Source organism: Seriola dumerili, unplaced genomic scaffold, assembly GCF_002260705.1.
Source record: "Seriola dumerili isolate Sdu_G_001 unplaced genomic scaffold, Sdu_1.0 BDQW01000716.1, whole genome shotgun sequence".
In the NCBI taxonomy this organism is placed as follows: Eukaryota; Metazoa; Chordata; class Actinopteri; order Carangiformes; family Carangidae; genus Seriola; species Seriola dumerili.
The window spans coordinates 307,060-327,599 of record NW_019174971.1 but is presented as its reverse complement, the minus strand read 5'-3'; the positions used below and the strand labels follow the sequence as shown (position 1 = coordinate 327,599).

The 20,540-nt window shown below is 41.2% G+C and overlaps 4 protein-coding genes across 8 annotated transcripts; all 4 read right to left on the bottom strand.

Moving 5' to 3' along the window:
- Nucleotides 1-1,220: 1,220 nt before the first annotated feature.
- LOC111236753 (ETS translocation variant 5-like) lies at nt 1,221-9,564 on the bottom strand. Of its 4 annotated transcripts, none has more exons than XM_022765607.1 (13): nt 9,480-9,564; nt 7,420-7,485; nt 7,221-7,305; nt 7,009-7,056; nt 6,696-6,746; nt 5,323-5,431; nt 4,962-5,225; nt 4,601-4,878; nt 4,349-4,414; nt 4,171-4,239; nt 3,878-4,032; nt 3,606-3,713; nt 1,221-2,962 (listed from the first exon to the last, which is right to left on the bottom strand). In XM_022765607.1, exons 2-13 carry the CDS (start codon nt 7,465-7,467, stop codon nt 2,729-2,731), a joined length of 1,515 nt encoding a protein of 504 aa, XP_022621328.1. In that variant the 5' UTR covers nt 7,468-7,485; nt 9,480-9,564; the 3' UTR covers nt 1,221-2,728. The 4 variants fall into 4 exon arrangements, with proteins under 4 accessions (XP_022621328.1, XP_022621330.1, XP_022621329.1 ...); XM_022765609.1 differs by having other exon boundaries at nt 3,612-3,713; XM_022765608.1 differs by having other exon boundaries at nt 3,878-4,029.
- A 2,476-nt stretch (nt 9,565-12,040) lies between these two features.
- On the bottom strand, nt 12,041-12,777 carry LOC111236741 (gamma-crystallin M2-like). The gene is made up of 2 exons (XM_022765591.1): nt 12,472-12,777; nt 12,041-12,313 (listed from the first exon to the last, which is right to left on the bottom strand). Exons 1-2 carry the CDS (start codon nt 12,775-12,777, stop codon nt 12,041-12,043), a joined length of 579 nt encoding a protein of 192 aa, XP_022621312.1.
- A 3,384-nt stretch (nt 12,778-16,161) lies between these two features.
- Nucleotides 16,162-17,442, bottom strand: LOC111236746 (gamma-crystallin M2-like). 2 transcript variants are annotated; one of them, XM_022765598.1, is made up of 3 exons: nt 17,434-17,442; nt 17,063-17,323; nt 16,162-16,416 (listed from the first exon to the last, which is right to left on the bottom strand). In XM_022765598.1, the coding sequence occupies exons 1-3, from the start codon at nt 17,440-17,442 to the stop codon at nt 16,162-16,164; spliced, it is 525 nt and encodes a 174-aa protein (XP_022621319.1). The 2 variants fall into 2 exon arrangements, with proteins under 2 accessions (XP_022621319.1, XP_022621318.1); XM_022765597.1 differs by having other exon boundaries at nt 16,162-16,437; nt 17,081-17,323.
- Nucleotides 17,443-18,919: 1,477 nt separating this feature from the next.
- On the bottom strand, nt 18,920-20,482 carry LOC111236732 (gamma-crystallin M3-like). The gene is made up of 3 exons (XM_022765581.1): nt 20,468-20,482; nt 20,082-20,330; nt 18,920-19,201 (listed from the first exon to the last, which is right to left on the bottom strand). The coding sequence occupies exons 1-3, from the start codon at nt 20,480-20,482 to the stop codon at nt 18,920-18,922; spliced, it is 546 nt and encodes a 181-aa protein (XP_022621302.1).
- Between the last annotated feature and the right edge of the window lie 58 nt (nt 20,483-20,540).

Here is a 20,540-nt window from a genome sequence, read left to right as displayed (position 1 = left end):
CCCCTCTGGACCTTTGTTTTGAGTTTTCTTTGCTTTTTCCTACATTTCCTATGAAGGATATCATGAGTTAAGATGTTTGAAAGTCAACAGAGAAGCTTGAGCATGTGGGGTGAACTGGGCTTGCTAAGTTAGCTAAGTGTGAATAATTTGGTTATTTTGCATTTGAGAGTACTAAGTTGTGATTTCCTTTGACATGACTTCAAAGTTAATGGAAGAGCTATGCAAAGACATTAAATGTTACTTATTTTGATAGTTGTTTAGTGATATTTCCTTAAATTGAAGTTACCCAAATGTTTGTAGCATGTGCTCCCATCCATGCTCCCATCAGTGCTCCCTCCAAGCCAAGGTGAAGGGTCAGACTGTCAAACAGGAGGTGGGTGAATCCAACGTGATTTATACAAGGGGGAACCCGGATCGTACTAAGCGGGGTAGAGAACAGAGGGGTGTTTGGCTGCTGCCCGAAACAGCAGTTGTACAGGTTGTATGTTGAAATTTCAGCCAATCATATGAACTTTTAAGGGCCAACACTGAGAGGAAAGACTGAAACTCTGGTGGTTAAAACACCCTGGAATTATCTAAGTTGTAAGATCTAACAGGACTTAGAAGAGTTGAGAAAAATGGTTCTTTTCACCTTTGACCGAGTGGCTAAAGGGGTTAGAGGGCTACTCTACAGACTCAGAGGTTGTGGATTGGAATTTCATATGATCTTACTACTTTTCACAACAACACCCGGACGGAACACTGAAAACCTTTCACAAGAATGCTGTCATTTGATCAGACAATTCCTCTCTTTTTCTTACTGCCTTTGACTGTTTGCATGGGGTGTTGGACTTCCAAACTCAGCTACTGTAACTTAATAAGAATTGAACCTACATCCTCACAACACCAAAGCACTCCTCTAACACCCTAAGCTATTTAACCAGACAACAGAACCCCTTTTCTATAGTTATGTCTTTCATCTGGACCTCATAAATTTGCTGCATTTTATAAGAATTGAACCTACAGACTGCCTCTGCACTAGCAGGCAGTCTTACAGCCGGAGGCTGCTATTTGAGCTGGACTTCAAAATGTTCATGCAGCATATCATTCATTTGAATTTTGAAGAATTAAGTATGCTTTATTGTCTCAAATGCTCACTCAGGACTAGTAATTCATAAAGTTTTTCTACACCCCTGTAGTAATGAAAATATGTTTTTAATGATTTACAATGACGCGAAAGAAAAGAGTAAAATAGTTTATTGTATCAGTAAAGATCAACATAAGGCACACATACAGTATCTGAGGGTAGACTCACACCAGTGTCAGTATCTTTCTCCAGCTTTCATCATACACAACCTCCCCCATTCATACCACCATGTGATCATACAGCAAGATACATCATTACGTCCAGTTTCTATCTGCAGGACTCAAAGGGTACAAGGCATTCCAGCTTGGAGAGGCTGAAATTGATGCAACACATTAGCAAGCTAAACTCTGCAGCTCATAGTACAATGTCAAGCAAACAGAGCCTTTAGCAAAAATATATTCATATATAATTATACACCTTTTCTACACATTGAAGCAAATCAACTATACAAAAATGCAGAAAACTATCTCGGCACAATAACTGGTGGGCCGTTTGTAAGAAAGTCCATGCTTAATATTAGCATCAGAGTGGCAGTATTACAGAATCAAAAATAGTAGCAGTACCTTTGTCATAAAACAGTTATAGGAAAAACTTACAAGTCCATATAATGCCAAAAATATTAGCTTTGAAAACAAGAAAACATTCACAAAAGACATTTCCATCAATATACATGTTTATAGGAGGACCAAAACTTGTGTCCCTTTCAAGAAGTATAAGGTTCACCCATAAAACTTTGATTGGTCAATTAGTGAAGGAGTGCCATGGCTTCTAGATACTTTTTGGTTGAAATAAAGATCCCAGAGTTCACATATGCAAGGACTACAGCGACGGCCATGCTACAAAATTACCCTAATTTAAGGACCAAACAAAAAAAAGATTTTAAGGAATAAACTGGAATATTTTGAGAGACCAGTCATAATTAATAAGAGCATAAAAGCCATAATTTGGAGAAAAGGTTTTCATATATTTGAGTATGAGACAAAAGTTGTAATTTTCCAAGAATAAAGTTGTTTCTACAAGAGAAAATGTTATATTGAAACAAAACGTTCATTTCTACAACAAAGTCGTAACAGCAGTCTGTTAGCTTCTGTGCCAAATTTGAACTTTATTCATGTTATATTAGTTTTCTCCTAAAATTCCACTTTATCTTGAAATATTTTGACTTTTCGTATAATATCATGACAGTTTCCCTGTGAGATTACAACTTTATCTCAAAATATACTGTATAACAATGACTTTTCTGAATAACACGTTTTCTTGTAAATTCACAAATTAGTTTTTTTTCTCATAATATTACAACTGTTATGTCATAAAAAAAAAACAAATAAAGCCAAATCTGAACTACAGTAGATCTGTACACAGATTTTCATTTTTGCAATGGGAGTATTTTTAAATAAACAGTCCCAGAGATTCTCTGATCTCTCATTTTGCAAACAAAACTTTTGGCAAAACAGACACTTTCAATAAAAATGATCTGTTAAGTTCATCTTTTCTGTGACTTTCATAATGTAGGTGTACATTTTGAAAAATCACAAACACTGCTCAGTAATTTCAGGGTCCTCCTGTTTATAATATCTCATCTTCCCTCCAGCTTTATTGAGTTTAGTATGGGTAGCTGTCCGGGAAAGCCAGTCCATTGGTGCCCTGCTCACCTCCATCACCCAGGTAGGGACCCTCCTCATCATAGCTGGGCAGGGGGAGGCCGTCCTCCTCGCTGGGAGGTGGGACGGCGTCTGGGTCAGCTTTCAGGCTCGGCCTCTGGTTGTCTGGGAAAGCCATGGAGAAAAGCGCCTCGGAGTTGCATACAAACTTGTAGACGTACCTTTCCCCGGCCACCTGCAGGAGGAACCAATCAGAGAAGGGAGAAATTAAGTGGCATTCATTGGACAGTTATTGTTTAGTGACTTTGTTTAGGCATTGTGAATTAATACTGTTTAATCACTGAAGGAGTCTTTAAACATGAATGCACTGTTACTCCACTTATTACTATTATTACTAGAGTTTTGCAGCATTTGGCAACACATGCAGCTGCTTGAAAATGCAAACAGGTACACGGGTAAATTTAATAATATAATGGAAAGAGGACATCTTGTGTCATTTTAGTGCTTTGTTCGGTTCTGTGTGTTTGTGTAACACTACTGTATGCAGGATATGTACTGTAAAATGCAGCAGATGTTGATAGGCGTGACCCAAGTAAAACCTAACGTGTAGTTCTATTAGGGTTGATGGAGGATCCTCAGGACCAGTGCACACTAACTTTCTGAGGGTTAACTTTCACTGTCCACGGACTGGTTTTTGACAGCCCTCCATATCATTATTCCTCTTCCTCCCAAAGTGGAAAAAAAAAAAAGCTGGCACATCCATCTATAGCAGACTATACAGTTCCAAATATTAAAAAGATAAAATTCAGCTAAGATTTCATGATAAATGTGGAACCACATGTAAGAGTAATGGAGGACAGAATAGAAACATGACCTGCCTTTACCTTCTGCATGATGCCCTTCTCGTAGTAGTATCTCAGTGAGCGGCTCAGCTTGTCGTAGTTCATGGCCGGTCGATTCTTCTGAATCCCCCAGAGTCGAGCCACCTGGACAAAACATGAGAGAGGAAACCTTCCATTAAACACCCAACTGGATTCGATTTTCTTTTTAAAAAAGGTTTGTCTTTTTACTAGATATTGTGCATCAGCATGTCAGTAATTTGCACTTTGCCTTTTAGAAAATCTCACACTAGGTTTTGCCAGTGACTGACCTCTTCGGGATCAATCAGTTTAAACTCCATGTTGCGTCCCGTCCACACAATCAGATGTCCGTTAGCTGGGTTGTCAAGCAGCGTGAGCAGAAACTGCCAGAGCTGCAGGGAGCCGCGGCGCTGGTACGGCAAACCCTCCTGCTTCACTTTCCCTGCTTACGGAGTCAGAGGAGACACAATGAGAACATAGCTCCCGATTTCTGGTCACAACAAAGAGTCATATTTATCTCAACATCAGCAATTAAAAATACTAATCTTTTAAAGTTCAAATTCTAGTCTTGTTTCAGTCTCACCTTCCAGCCTTTCTGGTACAACACAAGTGTCGTCGTAGTACAAATGTGGCTCCCTGTCGTGACCAAATCCTGTGGAGAGATATGATTATATATGATTAGAAAAGTTAACATCGGTTGTACTGAGGAACTGGAGGCTCCAACAACACAATTTGCAAAAGTGAAACTCACACAAACTCACCGATATTGTTGTTCTGGTACAAGACCGGAGATTTCCCAAATGATGACGACTGGCAGGTTTGAACCTCTGGAGGACACAAGTCAAATCGCAAGTGTTCATGAGCAAATTGCAAACCTCTGAATGCTGATCTCTGTAATGACAAGCCTGTGTGTTTTACATGTGAGTGCACCCTTTCGTATAATTTGAGCCTACAGCTGGTGTGCAGCGTGTCTTCGGCCATACTAAACATTACTCAGCAGATAACACACAGACCTGAGTCAAAGCCGAAGTCTCTTGGCTCTTGTTTTATCGTGACACGGTTGAAGGTAGTCTGGGGCTGGCCCAGACTTGGACCTGACAGCCCTGGGTCTGGGTACCGCGGGTCCACCAGCTCCTGTTTGAAACCTTGGGGGCCGCGGGGAACCAGGGGCTCTGAGAGGTGGCGCTGGTACAGAGGGCGCCGATCACGGCTCGAGGGGGGGTATAATGTGTTTAGCGTTTTCTCTGGCGGGAGGAAGGACAAGCAGGGCTCTGACATCTGCCGCTGAAACCTGAATCGTGGAGCAACATTTTAGGGTTTCAGATGAAATTTGCTTCTAGCTTACATCATATAAAAGTAATAACCAGAGCTCACCTTTGATCCCTGCTGAAAGCTGCACCGGGACAGCTGACGGGGGGACGTGGCAGAGCAAACTGCTGGTTTTGGCTGGTGGGTGGGAGGTTGTGTTGGTGGGAAGGGCTCAGGGCAGGAACGTGGCTCGGGGGGCAGCTGTTGGACAGCTGGGGGCTTGATGGCTGTAGCTGCCCCTGTAAGGGCGGAGGTCCAGTCGGATGGGAGGAACCACACTGTACTGCGGGTGTGGAGGCTGGAGTGAGGGCTGGCTTGTTGTCACAGGCACTGAAGAGAGAGGAGGCAACAGGAAGGAGTTGGACATTCAGAGTATTCTGACTCAGTGTGATCATATCATGCATTCCGCCTAAAATGTGTTTGGTACCTGTAACTATAAAGGCACATGTCTGCTTGAGGCGTTCTGCAGGGAGACAGGTCTTTGGACGGCGTAGGCTCTCGCTTCACTTTGCTGACAGGCGGTCCATGAAACATCACTGCAAACACACATACACACACACACAAATAAGTATCACTTTGTTCTGCAGATGACCCGACGCTGAGGTCCATCACTACAATACAGCATAGGTGAGTAGAATTTTGCTTATGGTGCTCCCCAACTGTGTTAACTATTTTTAACTAAGCAAAAAAAATAGTACAGTGGAGAACTGAGCAGCCTGGTTCACACAGATTACCTAACAAATGATCAGGATGTATTACCTCAGTGAGTAAAATTAAAGTCTGGAAAAAGACACATAACTACAGAGCAGTATGTATGTGATGGTAAAACAAGGGTTAAACACTGATTTCAGCCTCTGGTTTCTCTGTTTTTTTTTGGGTAGAAGAAAGAAAGCCCCCTATCTGATCTCAGCCTTCCTGGAATCTGCAGTGACGACAGCGCCACCGGTAATGTTTCCATCCGCATCACAGTCGCTGTCAGATTTATTGTGTGAGCAGAGAGTCATTCTGTTGAGGCAGCTTTCAAGCAGCAATAAAGGCATTTCGTACGTGTTTGGCAGCAGCAGCAGCAGCAGCAGCAGCAGCAGGAGCAAACACTATTTCCTCAGCTCCTGCCTTATCTGTGACATCACTCTTTTTAAAGATACAGCTAGAGTTGCTGGAAGTCATTTTATAGCCCCCCCCCAATTTCCTGTGCTACATGACTACTATCATTTCATTGGAACAGATCCACTGTGGGCGTGTCTCAGGGCCATATACAGTATTGGCAGTCAACGTGAACACTGTAAACACAATTCTATGTACACCTGTGGCCTTGAGGAGTACATGGATCGTACTCATTCACACTCCACACTGTTGAGCCGGGCTTATCTGCTGAAGACTGGCTGTAGCCTCATTGTACTTTTTACACCACCACACTCATTAACAGCATGACCCTCTCAACATGACTGAAGATGTCATTCATTAAAACAGAATACAATAAAATATCATTTTAAAATTTCCATTATTTAGAACATGTTCAGTTATTTCCAAAAACAGATTAAAGAAGAGGAAAAATATATGTTTTGAACTATTTTCAACTGTGCATTAATACACATTTTTCTGGACTGAGTGTTTATTTGTGAGTAGGATCAATTCATCGTCTTTTCCTGAGTCTGCGCAGTGTTTGCTGCAGTGTTCAGGGACAGAGTCATTAGGAAAAGGATGCATAAATGAAGAATGTGTTATTCTACAAAATGTGCACTCCCTGTTGTACAACTCTGAGCACTCTCTATGAATATTAGAGGAGAAGCGGCTACTCACGATTATTGGACTGGAAATCAGGGACAAACTGCTCGTCATCAGGAACCTGAGCTGTCAGGGGAGAAAGACAGAAAGTTAAAAGCCTCTTCTCAGTACACTCCCGGAGTTAGGTATGTCAGATTTAGTGCCTCAAATTTCTCTCCCTCAGGTTGTCACTTCCTACATTTCCCAGAATACCCTTTGACCTCCCCTGTCGAAAGGGGCATGCACACTGCTCTCGATCAAGGAAGTGCATTTATAGCCACTGCATTCATGCTGGCTTGTTTAACGGTGACATTTCCTGACGTCATTAATCCCTTCACGGTGGTCTCACCTTCTGCGATCCAGATTTCCTGGAGCTGGCTCAGATCTTGAAAAAGCTCTGTGAGACAGTCATGAAATTATATTTGAATGGGTGTTACATTATTGAACATGTTAAATATCAGTGTTACTATCTTGGATGGATGCTGTATAAGATATAAGATTTGTCACTACATTCACAACTTTATTTAAATATAGTAAACACAGGTGATTTAAGGAGCATACCCTCTGTGTCCTGAGCCAGCTCCGTGTCCACAAACTTCCTTTTCCTGTCGCTGAGGCATTTCTCTGCTTTTTCCGTGTGACATTTCTACAAGTTTAACGACAAAACAGTTTAGTAAACGTAAATGTGATTAATCCTGAGGCGCTTTTTTGTGCAAAACAGGATACATGTATGAGATTTGATTTAATGTTTCAGACTCACACTCTCAGGGACCACAAAGGGGACCTGTTGGTCATAAAAGCCGTCCATGTTGCAGGAGTCTTCACTCTGGAATAAAGAGGGATGTATAGGGATATATTTTAAAGCTGTTCTGCAGGTTTGTGGTAGAATAATCTCTCTCCTAAATTTGCCCGGGTATTTTCCACCAATACCACCACTCCACCCACGTGACTACCCTCTCCTACATACGTCTCTTAGTGGGTTTGTTTGTTTGTTTCTTCTAGCCTCCATAACCCCTACAGGGTTTAGAGTCGCTGTAAAAGCGTTGTCGTCAATGACGGCATTATGCAACGTCTGTCTGACGTGGATTCGAGCTGCAGGAGGAACCAGTCTTCAAAGACGCTTGAAATGGCAATGCTTGTTTTGAGGAGATCTGAGAGAGTCTGCACTGTGGTGACCTTCATGGGTTCATTAGAGACACTGGTAGGCAGACACACATGAAAGATATGGGAGTGATATCCATCTTAGATAGGGGCAAGAAAGCAAATAAGTGTGTTTCCCCAAAATGTCCAAACTATTCCTCTGAATCATGCAACTTGGAAAAAAAAAAAAAAAAAATTACTGGTAAAGTCAGGAAACTTTATTTTGTCTGCCACATCTCCTGAACATGTCAGCACTCTCTTTAATCTGGATGTACTGGAGCTTTCATTTTACACCTCTATCTTGTACTTTCAAATTAACTTTGCAACAATCCGTTCACTCTCTTCTGTCAGGACCTTAGTAAACTGGCATTCGCAGTTGTATTAGCTCCGTCCTGACCCGAGCCTCTCTCAACTTATTTTCTTTCTTCAGACTGCTGACGCTAACTCATCCTCTCGTGGATTTTAACTGCTCACAAGACGCTTGATCTACACAACAGTTTACCAACTGTAACCTCAATAGTAAGTACTAAAAAGTTACTGAGTCTCACATGATACACAACAGCTGTCATCCACTTTCAGAGTTTTCAGTTTTTTGTTTTTGTCTCCTTCTTAAAAAGGAGCAGGCAAATGTTTGACTATGTTACAACCTATTTATTTCAAATGATGTGTGCAGTATAGCAGATCTAACTTAAAAGCATATTTCACAGCATAGTGAAGTTGGATCAATGTGTTTTTCTACTTTCTGAACAGCCTCTGTTTTGATTATTTTTGTTATTTACATATCATACAACAATCCCTTTTAAGTTTTGGTCCAGCAATATTTTAAGTTCACTACTGTGGTTATTACTGATTTTAAAACCCACTAAAAACCCACTAAAAACACATTTTGTAAAAGTCCAATTCAGTACACAGAGCCAACTCTCTCATAAGTTAGAAGTCTCATACCTCTACCTGGTAATTATGAGATAGTTTTCTCATAATTACAGCATGTGGAAGTTGTAATTACCAGTAAATGACTCTTTTTTTCGCCCCTCGGGTGAATACAGCGGGCTTCCGTAGATAAACAAAACATTTGGCTGCAACTGCTTTTGTTTGAGGAAATCGTGTTTTAATAATAAGGGGGAAGTTGGAATTAAAGTTTAGTCCATTTACTAACAACACAAACACGAAAAACATATAACATCACTGCTATTCCGGATGTTTTCAACCAAACATAAACAAAACATTAAAGTGAGAGATTTGTGAATGGAGTCCGGTGTGACGCACACTGAGCAAAAGGCACGTATCCTAGGACCCTCCTTGTTTTTCTCAATGAAGTGAAACTTGATCCTTGCAGGAAAGTGAAGTGGGGGGAGGTGGGCAGGTGGGGTGGGGGCAACAGCTCACCATTGAGAAATTTGCCACAGAACACGGAGAAGGATCCGCAATGCTAATGGGCCGTAAAGACAGCTGCTGCAGACGGAAAAACAGCGGTGCAAAGCTGATAGATGCGGCTTGGGGGGTGGACGCAATGTTGCCTTTGATTTTCAGAAAATGGCGTTCGCCTCTTAACCCATATCTGCTCCCCTTAGAGCCACTAACAACCCGCGACGCTGCAGTTAGCATTTGGGTGACCAAACGAAGCAAAGCAGGCACACACACACACACACAGAATAATAATAATATTCATGCAGGACTCACTTGAACAGTGAAGTTTCTTGGCAGTGTGAAATGAACTCGACGCAGGTTTCCTCCCCTACGTCCCCTGTAGCTCCTCCATCAAAAACTCGCCAGTGAATTTTTCTCAATGAAGAGCTCTGGTCGCTGGATCCAGTGCGAGCCCTGTGCCGCCCTCCCATTGGCTAGAACTCAACGTCAGTCAAAGGGCGAGCCAATCGTCTTCCAGACTGCTCTGACGTCCGTTCCTTGTGTTTTTTATGAATGGCTGCGTTTCATTCATGGAGTCAGCGCTTTCTTAAAGGGACAGCGCTGCCATTCCATTGAACAAGAGCTATTACACAAACAGAATAATCAGCAGTAAATCACTGGAAAGGTTCAGCTAAGTGGTTAGTATTTGCAATAATTACAGATGAGAGGCCATTTACACCTTTGATAAACCAATGGGTGCTCTGTACCTCAAGGCAATTCCCATTATGCCACGTAAATAAATCAAATCCAAACAAAATTCAAGAAATACATGTCTACCTTTGACTGAAAACAACAAGATTCTCAGAGGAATGTAGAATGACAAATGTAGTCTCAAGCTCCAATGTAACATTTTTGGGAATGAAGTTTAATTGAATTCGATTTGAAATATATTTTTTTGAGAGGCAGACACTGTCATTACAGAGTCTCTCCTGGGATTTAATAGTGCAGAGGATCTGAAGGAGGATTCTCATGTGTGGTATCTCTCAGGACACATTTGTTGAAGTGTAGTTGTACTGTAATACCTCTCCCAAGACACACACGTTGCCGTTTTGTAACCGTCACACGTTTGACAGATTTAATCCGGCATCACACATGACTGCCTGAAAGTCCATTCATCTCAGTGGGTGGCACAGCAGCTCCTCCACTTTTAATTCCACTTTGGTCTCTTTCCACTTCATTACCAGTCGCTGCAAAGAGATATCACCTGATTATGTGTAAATCTGGAATGCAGTGGCTGGCACTGGGGTTTCTCTTTGTAAACTCATAGTTGTAGACTGTGGATGGAAATCTACAGTATAAAAACGCAGCAGTTTCGGAACTTTGGTCTAAATTGGACAAGAAAACTAAAAGTCTTAATATTCAGCATCAGCACAGATACAGTGTAATGTTTCTCACTAAAGGCTGTTATTTATTTAAAACATCCTCAACCTGTAATGTAGGTGTTGTATCTTACACAGTCTTGAGAAAGTTCAGGAGACTGACTATATTTAGACCAACTAAATATACAGTATGTTCAATCAGTATTTCAGTCTCACTTATGTTCTTCTTTGACTTGGCACTCAACGCATCTGCAGCAAGCACAGGAAACCCTCTTCCTGGTGCAGTATTATGACTTCAGACTGAATGACCTGTTCAGGTGGATGTTTTTTTTTTTTTCACATGTTGCACTGATTGTTCGTGCCCTACTTGGAATCTGCTTGATCAGCGTCAGGAGATGCCAGAACGGATCTGTGTGTGTGATAAAAGTTGCAGTTCAAACATCAGCTGAGCTCAGCGCCTCAGTTACTGATTTGCAACGTTTCCTGTTTGCCCGGCCATCACGCGTCTACTACTATGTACATATCATATCACTGATTTTTATTCTTCCGTTCTGGAAGATCAGCATGGATGATATCATCTAACATGTCCTGCAACAGGAAATTAAACATTACACTTTCTTATCAAACGTGTCCACAGGTTGTGTTTATGATGATGTTTTTTCTTCTGCTCTCTACTGTTGTCCTATTGCCTTTTTTTCCTCTGCATCTCTTTTATGGTTTTACTTGCTGACATTCTAAAATTGAAATACTAAATATGATGTGTTATCTTCTTTTTTTTTTTGTTGGGGGGGTGACAATTATTTATTGCATTTCATAAAGTTTATAACACATGGTGTGAACAAGTGGTAAGGGAGAGGAAGAAAAGAAAAACCAAATGCATAAAACAGGCAAAAGAAATAATTATGAATTTAGTCTATTTATCAGCCTCCTGGTTGTTCTGTCCTGTCCTGTGTCCTGTCCTGTGTAATGAAGCTCTTACACCACTAGATGATGCTTATACCAACATCCTTCACATCCTGACGGCTGGATGACTCCTACACTCATGGAAATATCATTTGCACTGAAGAAAGAAAACTTCTCACAATTATTTTTCTCAATAAATCTGCTCAAATGTTTTGGCACAGGCTGCCATCTGAGAGAAATGGCTGCAGACAAAGCATAGGTCCATGTTGGTGAATCCTCCTGAATCATCACAAATGGCCGAATTTCCAGGAAATATGCGGTGGATATTCATGGTGGGCTGAGTTTCAACAAATATCAACATCTAATAGGTATATTCATCTAAGAGTCTGTTAATGGTCCCCTGAGGATGAATCCCATAAGGCTCCACCATCACAACATGTTCAAATATCTACTATGGGATGTCTTATATTTGCACATATTTGTTGTTGTTTTATCATGAAAAAATCACACCCATTCTGCTGCAGTGTCTCTGCTTTTATTTGCAGGTAAGTTCAGTTTCTGGAGGATGAGTGGAAGAAGATGGTTTGGAGTAAGGTGTGGTTTCAAGTGTGTCTACATGTCCACAATACGTCTAATGGAGCCCACAGTTGGATGAAGGGCCCCCCATTCTGCGTGTCGTCTGTATTCACCCTTTTCCAGCAGGTACTGGCGCCCCCTGTAATTTGGATGCTCGTAAAAGACCCAGGTGCCGTCCTGGACGTGGGCCGATTGGACGTCACGGTAGCGCCAGCGGTCCAGCAGGTTGGGCAGGTCTTCGCTAAACTCAATCATCTGGCCGCTGAAATCTGGACGTTCGTAGATGCGGATCCTGTGCCTGCTGGAAGGCTTGAACATTAAACAACACACATGTTAACTGGTGAGCTCAGGGGTTCTGTCAGGTATGTTTTGTGAACTTTGAACTTGAAGCCAGGCCAGTTGTTTCAATTTTAAATATAATCAGTGAGGTCATGTTAACCCGACCCAGGCTATTTTCCAGGACTTACATATCTGATAAGGCGACAGGATCGGATGGTGTCATTGAAGCCGTTCCAGGTCTGGTAGTTGGGGTACTCTCCTCTCATGAGGACATACTGGTAGCCCATGTACTGGGGTCTCTCATAGATAACCCAGGCCCCGCCCTCCACCCGGATGGAGTTACAGCGGGTGAAGTGGGAGCTGAGCTCAGGACAATCACTGCTACATTCGTAGTAACGACCCTGGAAGTTTTTGTCCTCATAGAAGAAGATCTGCAAGCAGGAGTCTGGGTAAGAAGCTGTCTGGGCTAAGGTGATACAGATATCTGCTTCCATGACAACTACTATTTCTACCATTAACTAACTTTTTTATTTGTTTTTACCATTTGAACTATTTGATTGTCTTACTGCTCATGTTTCTTGCCCCATTCTACCGTCTGTTGCATTCCCAGATCTCATAAATTAACTTGGTGAGTACAATAATTATTACTGATAGGAAACATGGTGGTTTCAGTGAGTTCCACTGACCCCAGGTGGCCAAAACAACCAGTTACTGCTTTAAGGTTTTGATTACATATCATTATAAGAAAAATGAATAAACCATCCAGCTTTGTCAAAGAGCAACAACAACATCTCACTGATTATCACTTTGAATCTTAATGAACATTTACAACCCACCAGTTAGTGTGACGTGTTATTATACTGTACAGATATACACAGATATATTCAGGATTACAGTACTCACTTTCCCCGTGCGCTCCATAATCACCTTATGTTCCTCTTCACCCAATCAAATTAAAGCCACTCATTGACACTGTATGAGCGGTGGCCCACTTTTATATGAGGCCTGATGAAATGCATCGCCAGTGGAACAATTGTCATTCAAATGAGCTCTCCATTAACTTTGGCACATTAGCTGACCCTGCAATTGTTTCAGTATGTGGCCTTTATATGTGTTGATGCAGAAACTCTAGAAAAAGACTGGGCCAAAATTATTGCATTGAATAGTGTTATAAGTGGTTATGTTGCTGTTAGTTCAGTTTTTCATTTACACTACTTTCCATATCACTTGTATTATTATCTTAGAAATTAGTGGAAATTTTACTATTTCTTGCTATAATACTGTTTTTGTATACAATACACATGTTAATGTTCATTTGTATTATGTTACAATATTATCTTACAGTATATATGGTACATCTGGATAATTCCTGTAACCCTTTTAAAGTTAGTTTCATGTCTGTGTCACTTAGTCTATAAAAGTATAACTTTTTTTGAGTTATATGTTAACGAAGCTCAAAAAATATCAGCTCATCAGATCATTGGAATATATGTACTCACACACTCAACATATGAAACAGGTTCAAATAAATGACCAAAAAACAAAACAAAACAAAAAATATATATAAGCAACAGTATATTATTTTTGTGTTATGACTATATTTCAAGATGTGCAGTATGCAAGGTGTTATACTGTAAGGTATTATACTTAAAAAAAAAAAATACATGGCTAGTGTTCCTTAACCCGGCGGACGGATCCTACAGTGGGCTGCCCCCCCCCCCCCCACTCAGAGTACCGTCTGTACTCGCTCCTCTCCAGCAGGAACTGGTTCCCTCTGTAGGTGGGATGCTCATAGAAGATCCAAGGACATTGACCATCTGCTACGATGAAAGGCTATAGAGGAAAAACTGTATTGTTGTTTTCTAACGCAATGTTTTGAATGGAGCATGCATACACTCAACAAATACTTCTCTTTAATAATATATCAGAGGAGGTAAAATGAGTTAAGGAGAGACAAAAGTCTTGTAGAACAATACATTATATTTCAAGACTCCTGTGGAGGTAGAGGTGGAGGAGCTGCAGCTTGACAAGCGTCCACATTGGTTTCTTCTGTCAGCCATTATGTTTCAATATGACTCAACCAGGGCTGCAACCAAACATTGTTTTTTATTAAGTCACTAATCATTTTTGCATAAAATTAAAGTCACAAAACTCAAGATCCATTTCTTCAACAGCTTTCAACCCTGTCTCATGGTCTTCATGGTGTTGCTGCATGTTGAATATTGTGTAGTCTGGATACTGTCTACGGCTCAGCACATACTGGTAGCCCATGTAGTTTGGTCTCTCATAGATTACCCAGAATCCTCCCTCCACTCTGATGGAGCTGCAGCGGTTGAAATGCGCGTGCAGCTCACTGAAGTCATTGTTGCACTTGTGGAAGCGACCCTGGAAGTTTCTGTCCTCATAGGAGATGACCCAGGAGGTTATGTTATGTAATGTTCGTTATATATATGCATATGGTTTGGATGTATTTATTATTATCTATATCAAAAATATGAATAAGTCATATATGTGGCACTAAATATGGGCAACAATGTGAAACGTGCGTTAATATCAATAAACATTTGGTATGTTATGTAAAACATTAAAGCAGCCACCTCCAATATTCTCTTTGTACACAACAAGAACAATAAAGCTCAGCACATGGCTTGCTTTGTGTGGCAGGGATTATTCAATCAGCAATTCAAATATTTATCCAGGCTTGTCCCACATTGTTCTGATGCAGTCAATCCTGTTTCCCTAAACAATGCAAATGCAAAGTGCAAAGCGGCCCCAAAGCCACTGGATGCAGCAGAGCGTGCTGACAAAAACAAATGAAATGCTTTGAGCTGAGTCAGTGACACAGCGGGAAGGCACTAGAGACTTTACAGGTGATAATGAATCATGAGCCTGGACAATGAACACTGAACCTGGAAACAGCGGTTTGAGAAAACATCTTAAGTCAAGTTCCACTTACTGCTATTAAAAAAGCAACAAGTCCTCTCAATGACACAACAAAATACATTGTTTGTAATTGCGCTGCAGGATAACACACGTCTGTTTTACAGTCTGATGCCCCTCTCAGCCAGACGGCATCATTTGTCCGTGCCTCCAAAAATCCTTCACAAATCACTGTTGCAAAAATAAAAATCTTCTCTGAGCTGACAGCACTAAGGCTAAGGTTTGGTTAGGTTTAGGGAACAATTGTGGTTCCACTCATTTCCAGTGGACAAGCATCATACTTCCTTTAATTTGAATGAATCACAGTAGATATGCAGTGTGTTTATATTTATGAAAACACAAGCAATATCAATTTTTTTCTTTGCCAAGAACAATGCTCCTGGTGGCTTCTGGGGAATTGTGCAGCTTTGTATATTTTGAGAGGTGACAGGACACATTTTAATTTCTGTTTTAATGCCATCATGCATGGAGCAGTAGAGGTCCTGAAATTACTCTGATTCATCCTTTCTCTCTGGTTGAAGTTGTACAAATCATTGAACTCAGGTGCGATAGTGTTTGTTTGGAATAAAAATCTTACTCCCCTTATTTTGTAAGGCAGTTATCCAGAGAAAATTTGTTAAAAATGTGTTATCTCAATTCATCTCCTCACAACTACTTCAACCTTGTCTTTTACTGCAGTTTTTATGTTATTGCTATTTCATGTTCTGAGATAAGTAGATTGCGATCACAAAAAATGGCTTTATCTACCAAAGACACTGTAGTCTTCCATATTTATGGCTCAGTAAATCAAACCAGTTGTCTAGCATGTGATATATTTACAGAAAAACCATAAGAACACAGTCAGCGTTTGCTTCTCATTTATTGATTGTGTCGTGTCAGTGTAGGCATCTGAAAAGGTCTCAAATCACTTCCTGGTTCAGGCTCAATCTGAGGTAGAGTTAGAACTCTGTGATCCTGCGGAAGGAGCCGACACCAGGCGAGGACGCCCCCCAGTCGCCGTGCTGCCGGTATTCGCCCCGCTCCAGGAGGTACTGGTGCCCCCTGTAGTTGGGGAGGTCGTAGAACACCCAGACTCCATCAGTCACCACACAGGAGTACGCCTCGCGCAGCTTGTAGGTGTCGTACACTGAGGGACAGTCGTCTGAGCACTCCACCATCTGCCCTCCGAAGTCTGGCCTCTCGTACAGCCTCAGCTTCCATGCACTGCCATACACCTGAAAGACACAACAGTGTTTTCCTGAGACTGAACTCGCTGTTTCAATACCTCACTCTGTGAAATACAAACCTTTCCCTATGCATGAATGACCAAACACAAGCAGCTGTGAAGAGCTTTGCTTGAATACAATTATCTGACATTAGAAACACTGTCCTCGCAGGAACTGATCAAAGAGGAAGTAAAGAAGACTACAAATCTGATCAGATATTCAGTAGTAGCTGGCGTTACATTGGTGTGCAGGACACATTTTGATCAGTTCCAAAAAAGTGCATCTAGGTTTTTTACTGGTTTAATTAGTGAGTGAATGTAAGTCCAATATTCACCCTCTTTTTTTTAGCTCTGTTTTGGTCTCCACCAACACCTAAGAAACATATCTGGCTCTTTAACTCGTAGATGTTTCACTATATCTAGTTTTGGCATCTTTTTGAGCTTCCCCTTTCACAGTTGCTTGGTTTATTTATTGGCAAAAGCTGCTGCTGCCTGCTTGTTTAGTCTGTTGGCTTCACAGTGTTCACAAAACTTGGTCTTGTGCCCTTGTGCATTACTATCTTTCTGTTCAGCGCATATATTTTGCAACATATTTTCTATGACTATACAGTAACCTAAAATACTCCTGAGGAAACCTGAGTGAGGACTCTTACATTCTTAATGGCACGGCAGGATTTGACGCTGTCACTGAAGGCCATCCACTGCTGGTTGTCGGTGTACTCCCCAGGGCTGAGGATGTACTGGAAACCCTTGTAGTTGGGCCTCTCATAGATCACCCACACACCGCTCTCCACCCGGATGGAGTTGCAGCGGTTGAAGTACGTGTGCAGGTCGGCACAGTCGCTGCTGCAGTTGTAGCAGCGACCCTGGAATTTCGTCTCCTCAAAGAATGTGATCTGTGGAAAAAAGTTGAGAAATGTGAGCACTTTCTGAAACTAAACATATACTTACTCAATGAACAAATGTTTTTTTAAAATTATACTGGTTGTAATAGCTTTTATCTCACCTTCCCCATTTGGATGCACTGTAATCCTCATTCTTTCCTGCAGCCCCATCATAGTATTTATCGATAAACAAAATGTGCAGAGTGTGGCAAGTCTTTGATACCCAAATGAGGGAGATTTACATATCAGCAAAATGGCTTGGTGCTGTTTGATTTGCCTTTGTTCCAGTCTGATGATGACTCTGTATCAAACACATGCTGGAACAGTGAAGGCAGAGGGGTCAGTGTCAGACAGTGACGGAAAGAACTTTGAGTTGACAAAAAAAATATATACATCTTATGGTTTCATCCAGGCAGTTAACTTGCTGAGTTAAATGAGATTTTCTTTGTGAATTTAGGTACATCCGTTACAGCTGTTTCATGTGAGACATAAGACTAGAAATAACACAAGTGTAGAGAAAGTAGTTCCCCTTATGGATTTGCCAAAAGCTTATTTATCAATTTCCGGAATGGAATGGACAAACTCTCACAAGACACACTGTATTTACCCTCGTCATCATTTTTGTTTTGGTGCAGAAGTGCTTTGGCATTTTGGTAAATGGGTAAACATGCAGTCCTGGGTAATTGTAGCTCATGGATTTTGCCCGTTTTCTTTGCTTTGTCAAAAACATTTTTTTTCCTTCCTCTACAGAGTGGATCCATAATAACGGAGGCATCATGACATGCTTGTAATGGCTAATTAGCAAATTTGATGCTCCAAATCTTTTAACTTTAACAGGCTAATTAGCCTGGAAGCAATGCAATGTATTCTGAAGTCATCAGAGAGCCGAACATCAGGGGAGGTTTTTGTCCACCAATCAAGTTCTTAGCATTAAGTACATAATGAAAGGTTTTATAAACGGAGAATTAGTCTGTGGACTAGATAAACTTCTTAAAGTCATGTCTTTTAAAGTAAACAAAACTCTCTGAAGACTAAAAAATATGTATCCCCCTACCTCTGTTTGGTATCATCCTGAAACATTTTCCCCATCCACTGCCATTAATGCTCAAGCCTGTCTGGTGTTTTGTCTGTTTAACCCATTACAGATCCTGTGCACAGTTTTTTTTGTGTGTGTATCATTCAGGACAGTACGATGAACATCAGCTCGCACAGATTTGGTTTAAATCACAGAGTTGCAATCAGTGACTGTTTTGAAAACTTGCTGGTATGCTGAAGTGCTTGTGGGGAAACTCCTTTGAGTCAGCTGTTGAGCCCTTATACTGGGAGATATAACATGATGAGCCCTTTTACCACCTTCCTGTTGACTTATTGTTTCTCCTGTGGGCTTGATTTTTTTAATGGCAAAGCTTTTCACACCTCACTCAAATACCTGAATGTCAGAGCTTCCATAAACACAGTGGCTAAGTTTTCACTTATGGATACTATCTCAAATTGCAAGTTGTGAATGGCTGCAAAATTGTTATTTTGCACTAAAATGACATGCGGACATTAGAAACACTTGATTTCAGCTTTGCTTTATTTTTTCACAAAGTACATTTAGAGTTGGAATTAGCAGGAGTCCATGATGCGTCTGATGGAGCTGAACCTGGTCATGTTGTTCATCCCCATCTCCCGGAGGTTCCTGTACTCTCCTGGCTTGAGGTACAGCATCCTGCCTCTGTAGTTGGGCTGCTCGAACATCAGCCAGTGGCCGTCCATCACGTTGCAGGACTGGCAGTCGGACATGCGGAAGCGATCCATCATGTTGTCGCAGTCATTGTCCATCAGCTCGTGCATCTGGCCCCCGAAGTTCTCCCTCTCATAGATCCTCATTCGGAAGGGTCCCCTGTGCTGTGGATGAAGAAGCAGCGGGGAGATGACTGTGAGACTGGTGTATGGAAGCATTATTATCTCATTGTTTCGAGATAATTATCATGAGAAAACAACTGCAATGATAACATGATAATTACTTGGGGATCTTGGGATAAGAGAGACTGCAAAATGTATATTAAAATAAAATAAAATATAATATTTATTTGGTAAAACTAGACCATCTGTAAAACTGCCATAGGATCAAAATCACACGCTGGTGTCCGATCTATGAAATGGTGCAGTAAAAAAATTCTATAACAGAAAAGAGAAAGAGCAAGTCTAAATTATTCTAAAAATTATCACCGAATAGTCATGTTGTTACACGTTTTATATATTTTATATATATATATATATATATATATATATATTTTTATAAGTGTACTTTCACTACCCATTTTGAGCTGGCAGCAGCCTTGCACAAATACAGTTTATGTCAGAAACATTTGCACCTAATTCTGAACTGAATTTTCCAGGAGCTTTTAGCAGTCTTCAGTGAATGGGACCTGCTCGGGTCGTGTTTGTGTCACTGAAGTTCAGTGCTCTGGCACTCGGTGATGACACACGAGCAGGTTCCATTTGCTGAAAAAGGATGCGAGATATGGTCAAAAGCTCTGGAAAATGCGGAGTGGCCCTCGATTTTATGTTATTGCAGATATGGTTTGCCTTTTTGCATTTGCTCAACTTACACATTTGCACTGTTGACCAATAGAAATGTCAGTGTGTTAAATCTAATGCAGTGCGATAGAGATGTACTGCAGGTCTTTTTTAAAGTTGTTGTCATCGGTGCAGCAGCTTTCTAGTTCTGTCTAGAATTGCAACTATGTAACTGCGACTGTTTGTGTCAAACTCGTCCACCTACCGTGGGGATCATGCGACAGGATCTGATGCAGTCGCTCATGCTGGTTCCCATCAGGCGCTGGTTGTCTGGATACTCGCCCCTCCTAGCCAGCATCTGATGGCCCATGAAGTTGGGCTTCTCATAGACCATGAAGAGGCCGCTCTCCACCCTGCAGGAGTTACACCTGCTCAGGTAGGAGGTGAGCTCAGGGCAGTCGCTGCTGGTCTCATAGGAGCGACCCTGGAAGTTCCTGTCCTCGTAGAATATGATCTGCAAACAACAATGTAAACTGTGCCTCAAACAAATATCTCAATGTCTTGTTTGATGTTTTCCAAGTCCACTACATTATAAATAAATATCATCATGAATTAATTTTTACTAAAAAATCTTTTGAAAGTTTCACTTACCCTTCCCATGGTCATGATTTTTGTGAGCTGATCTCAGATGTACAGTTTCAACGTCGACCCATTTCCCTTTTTA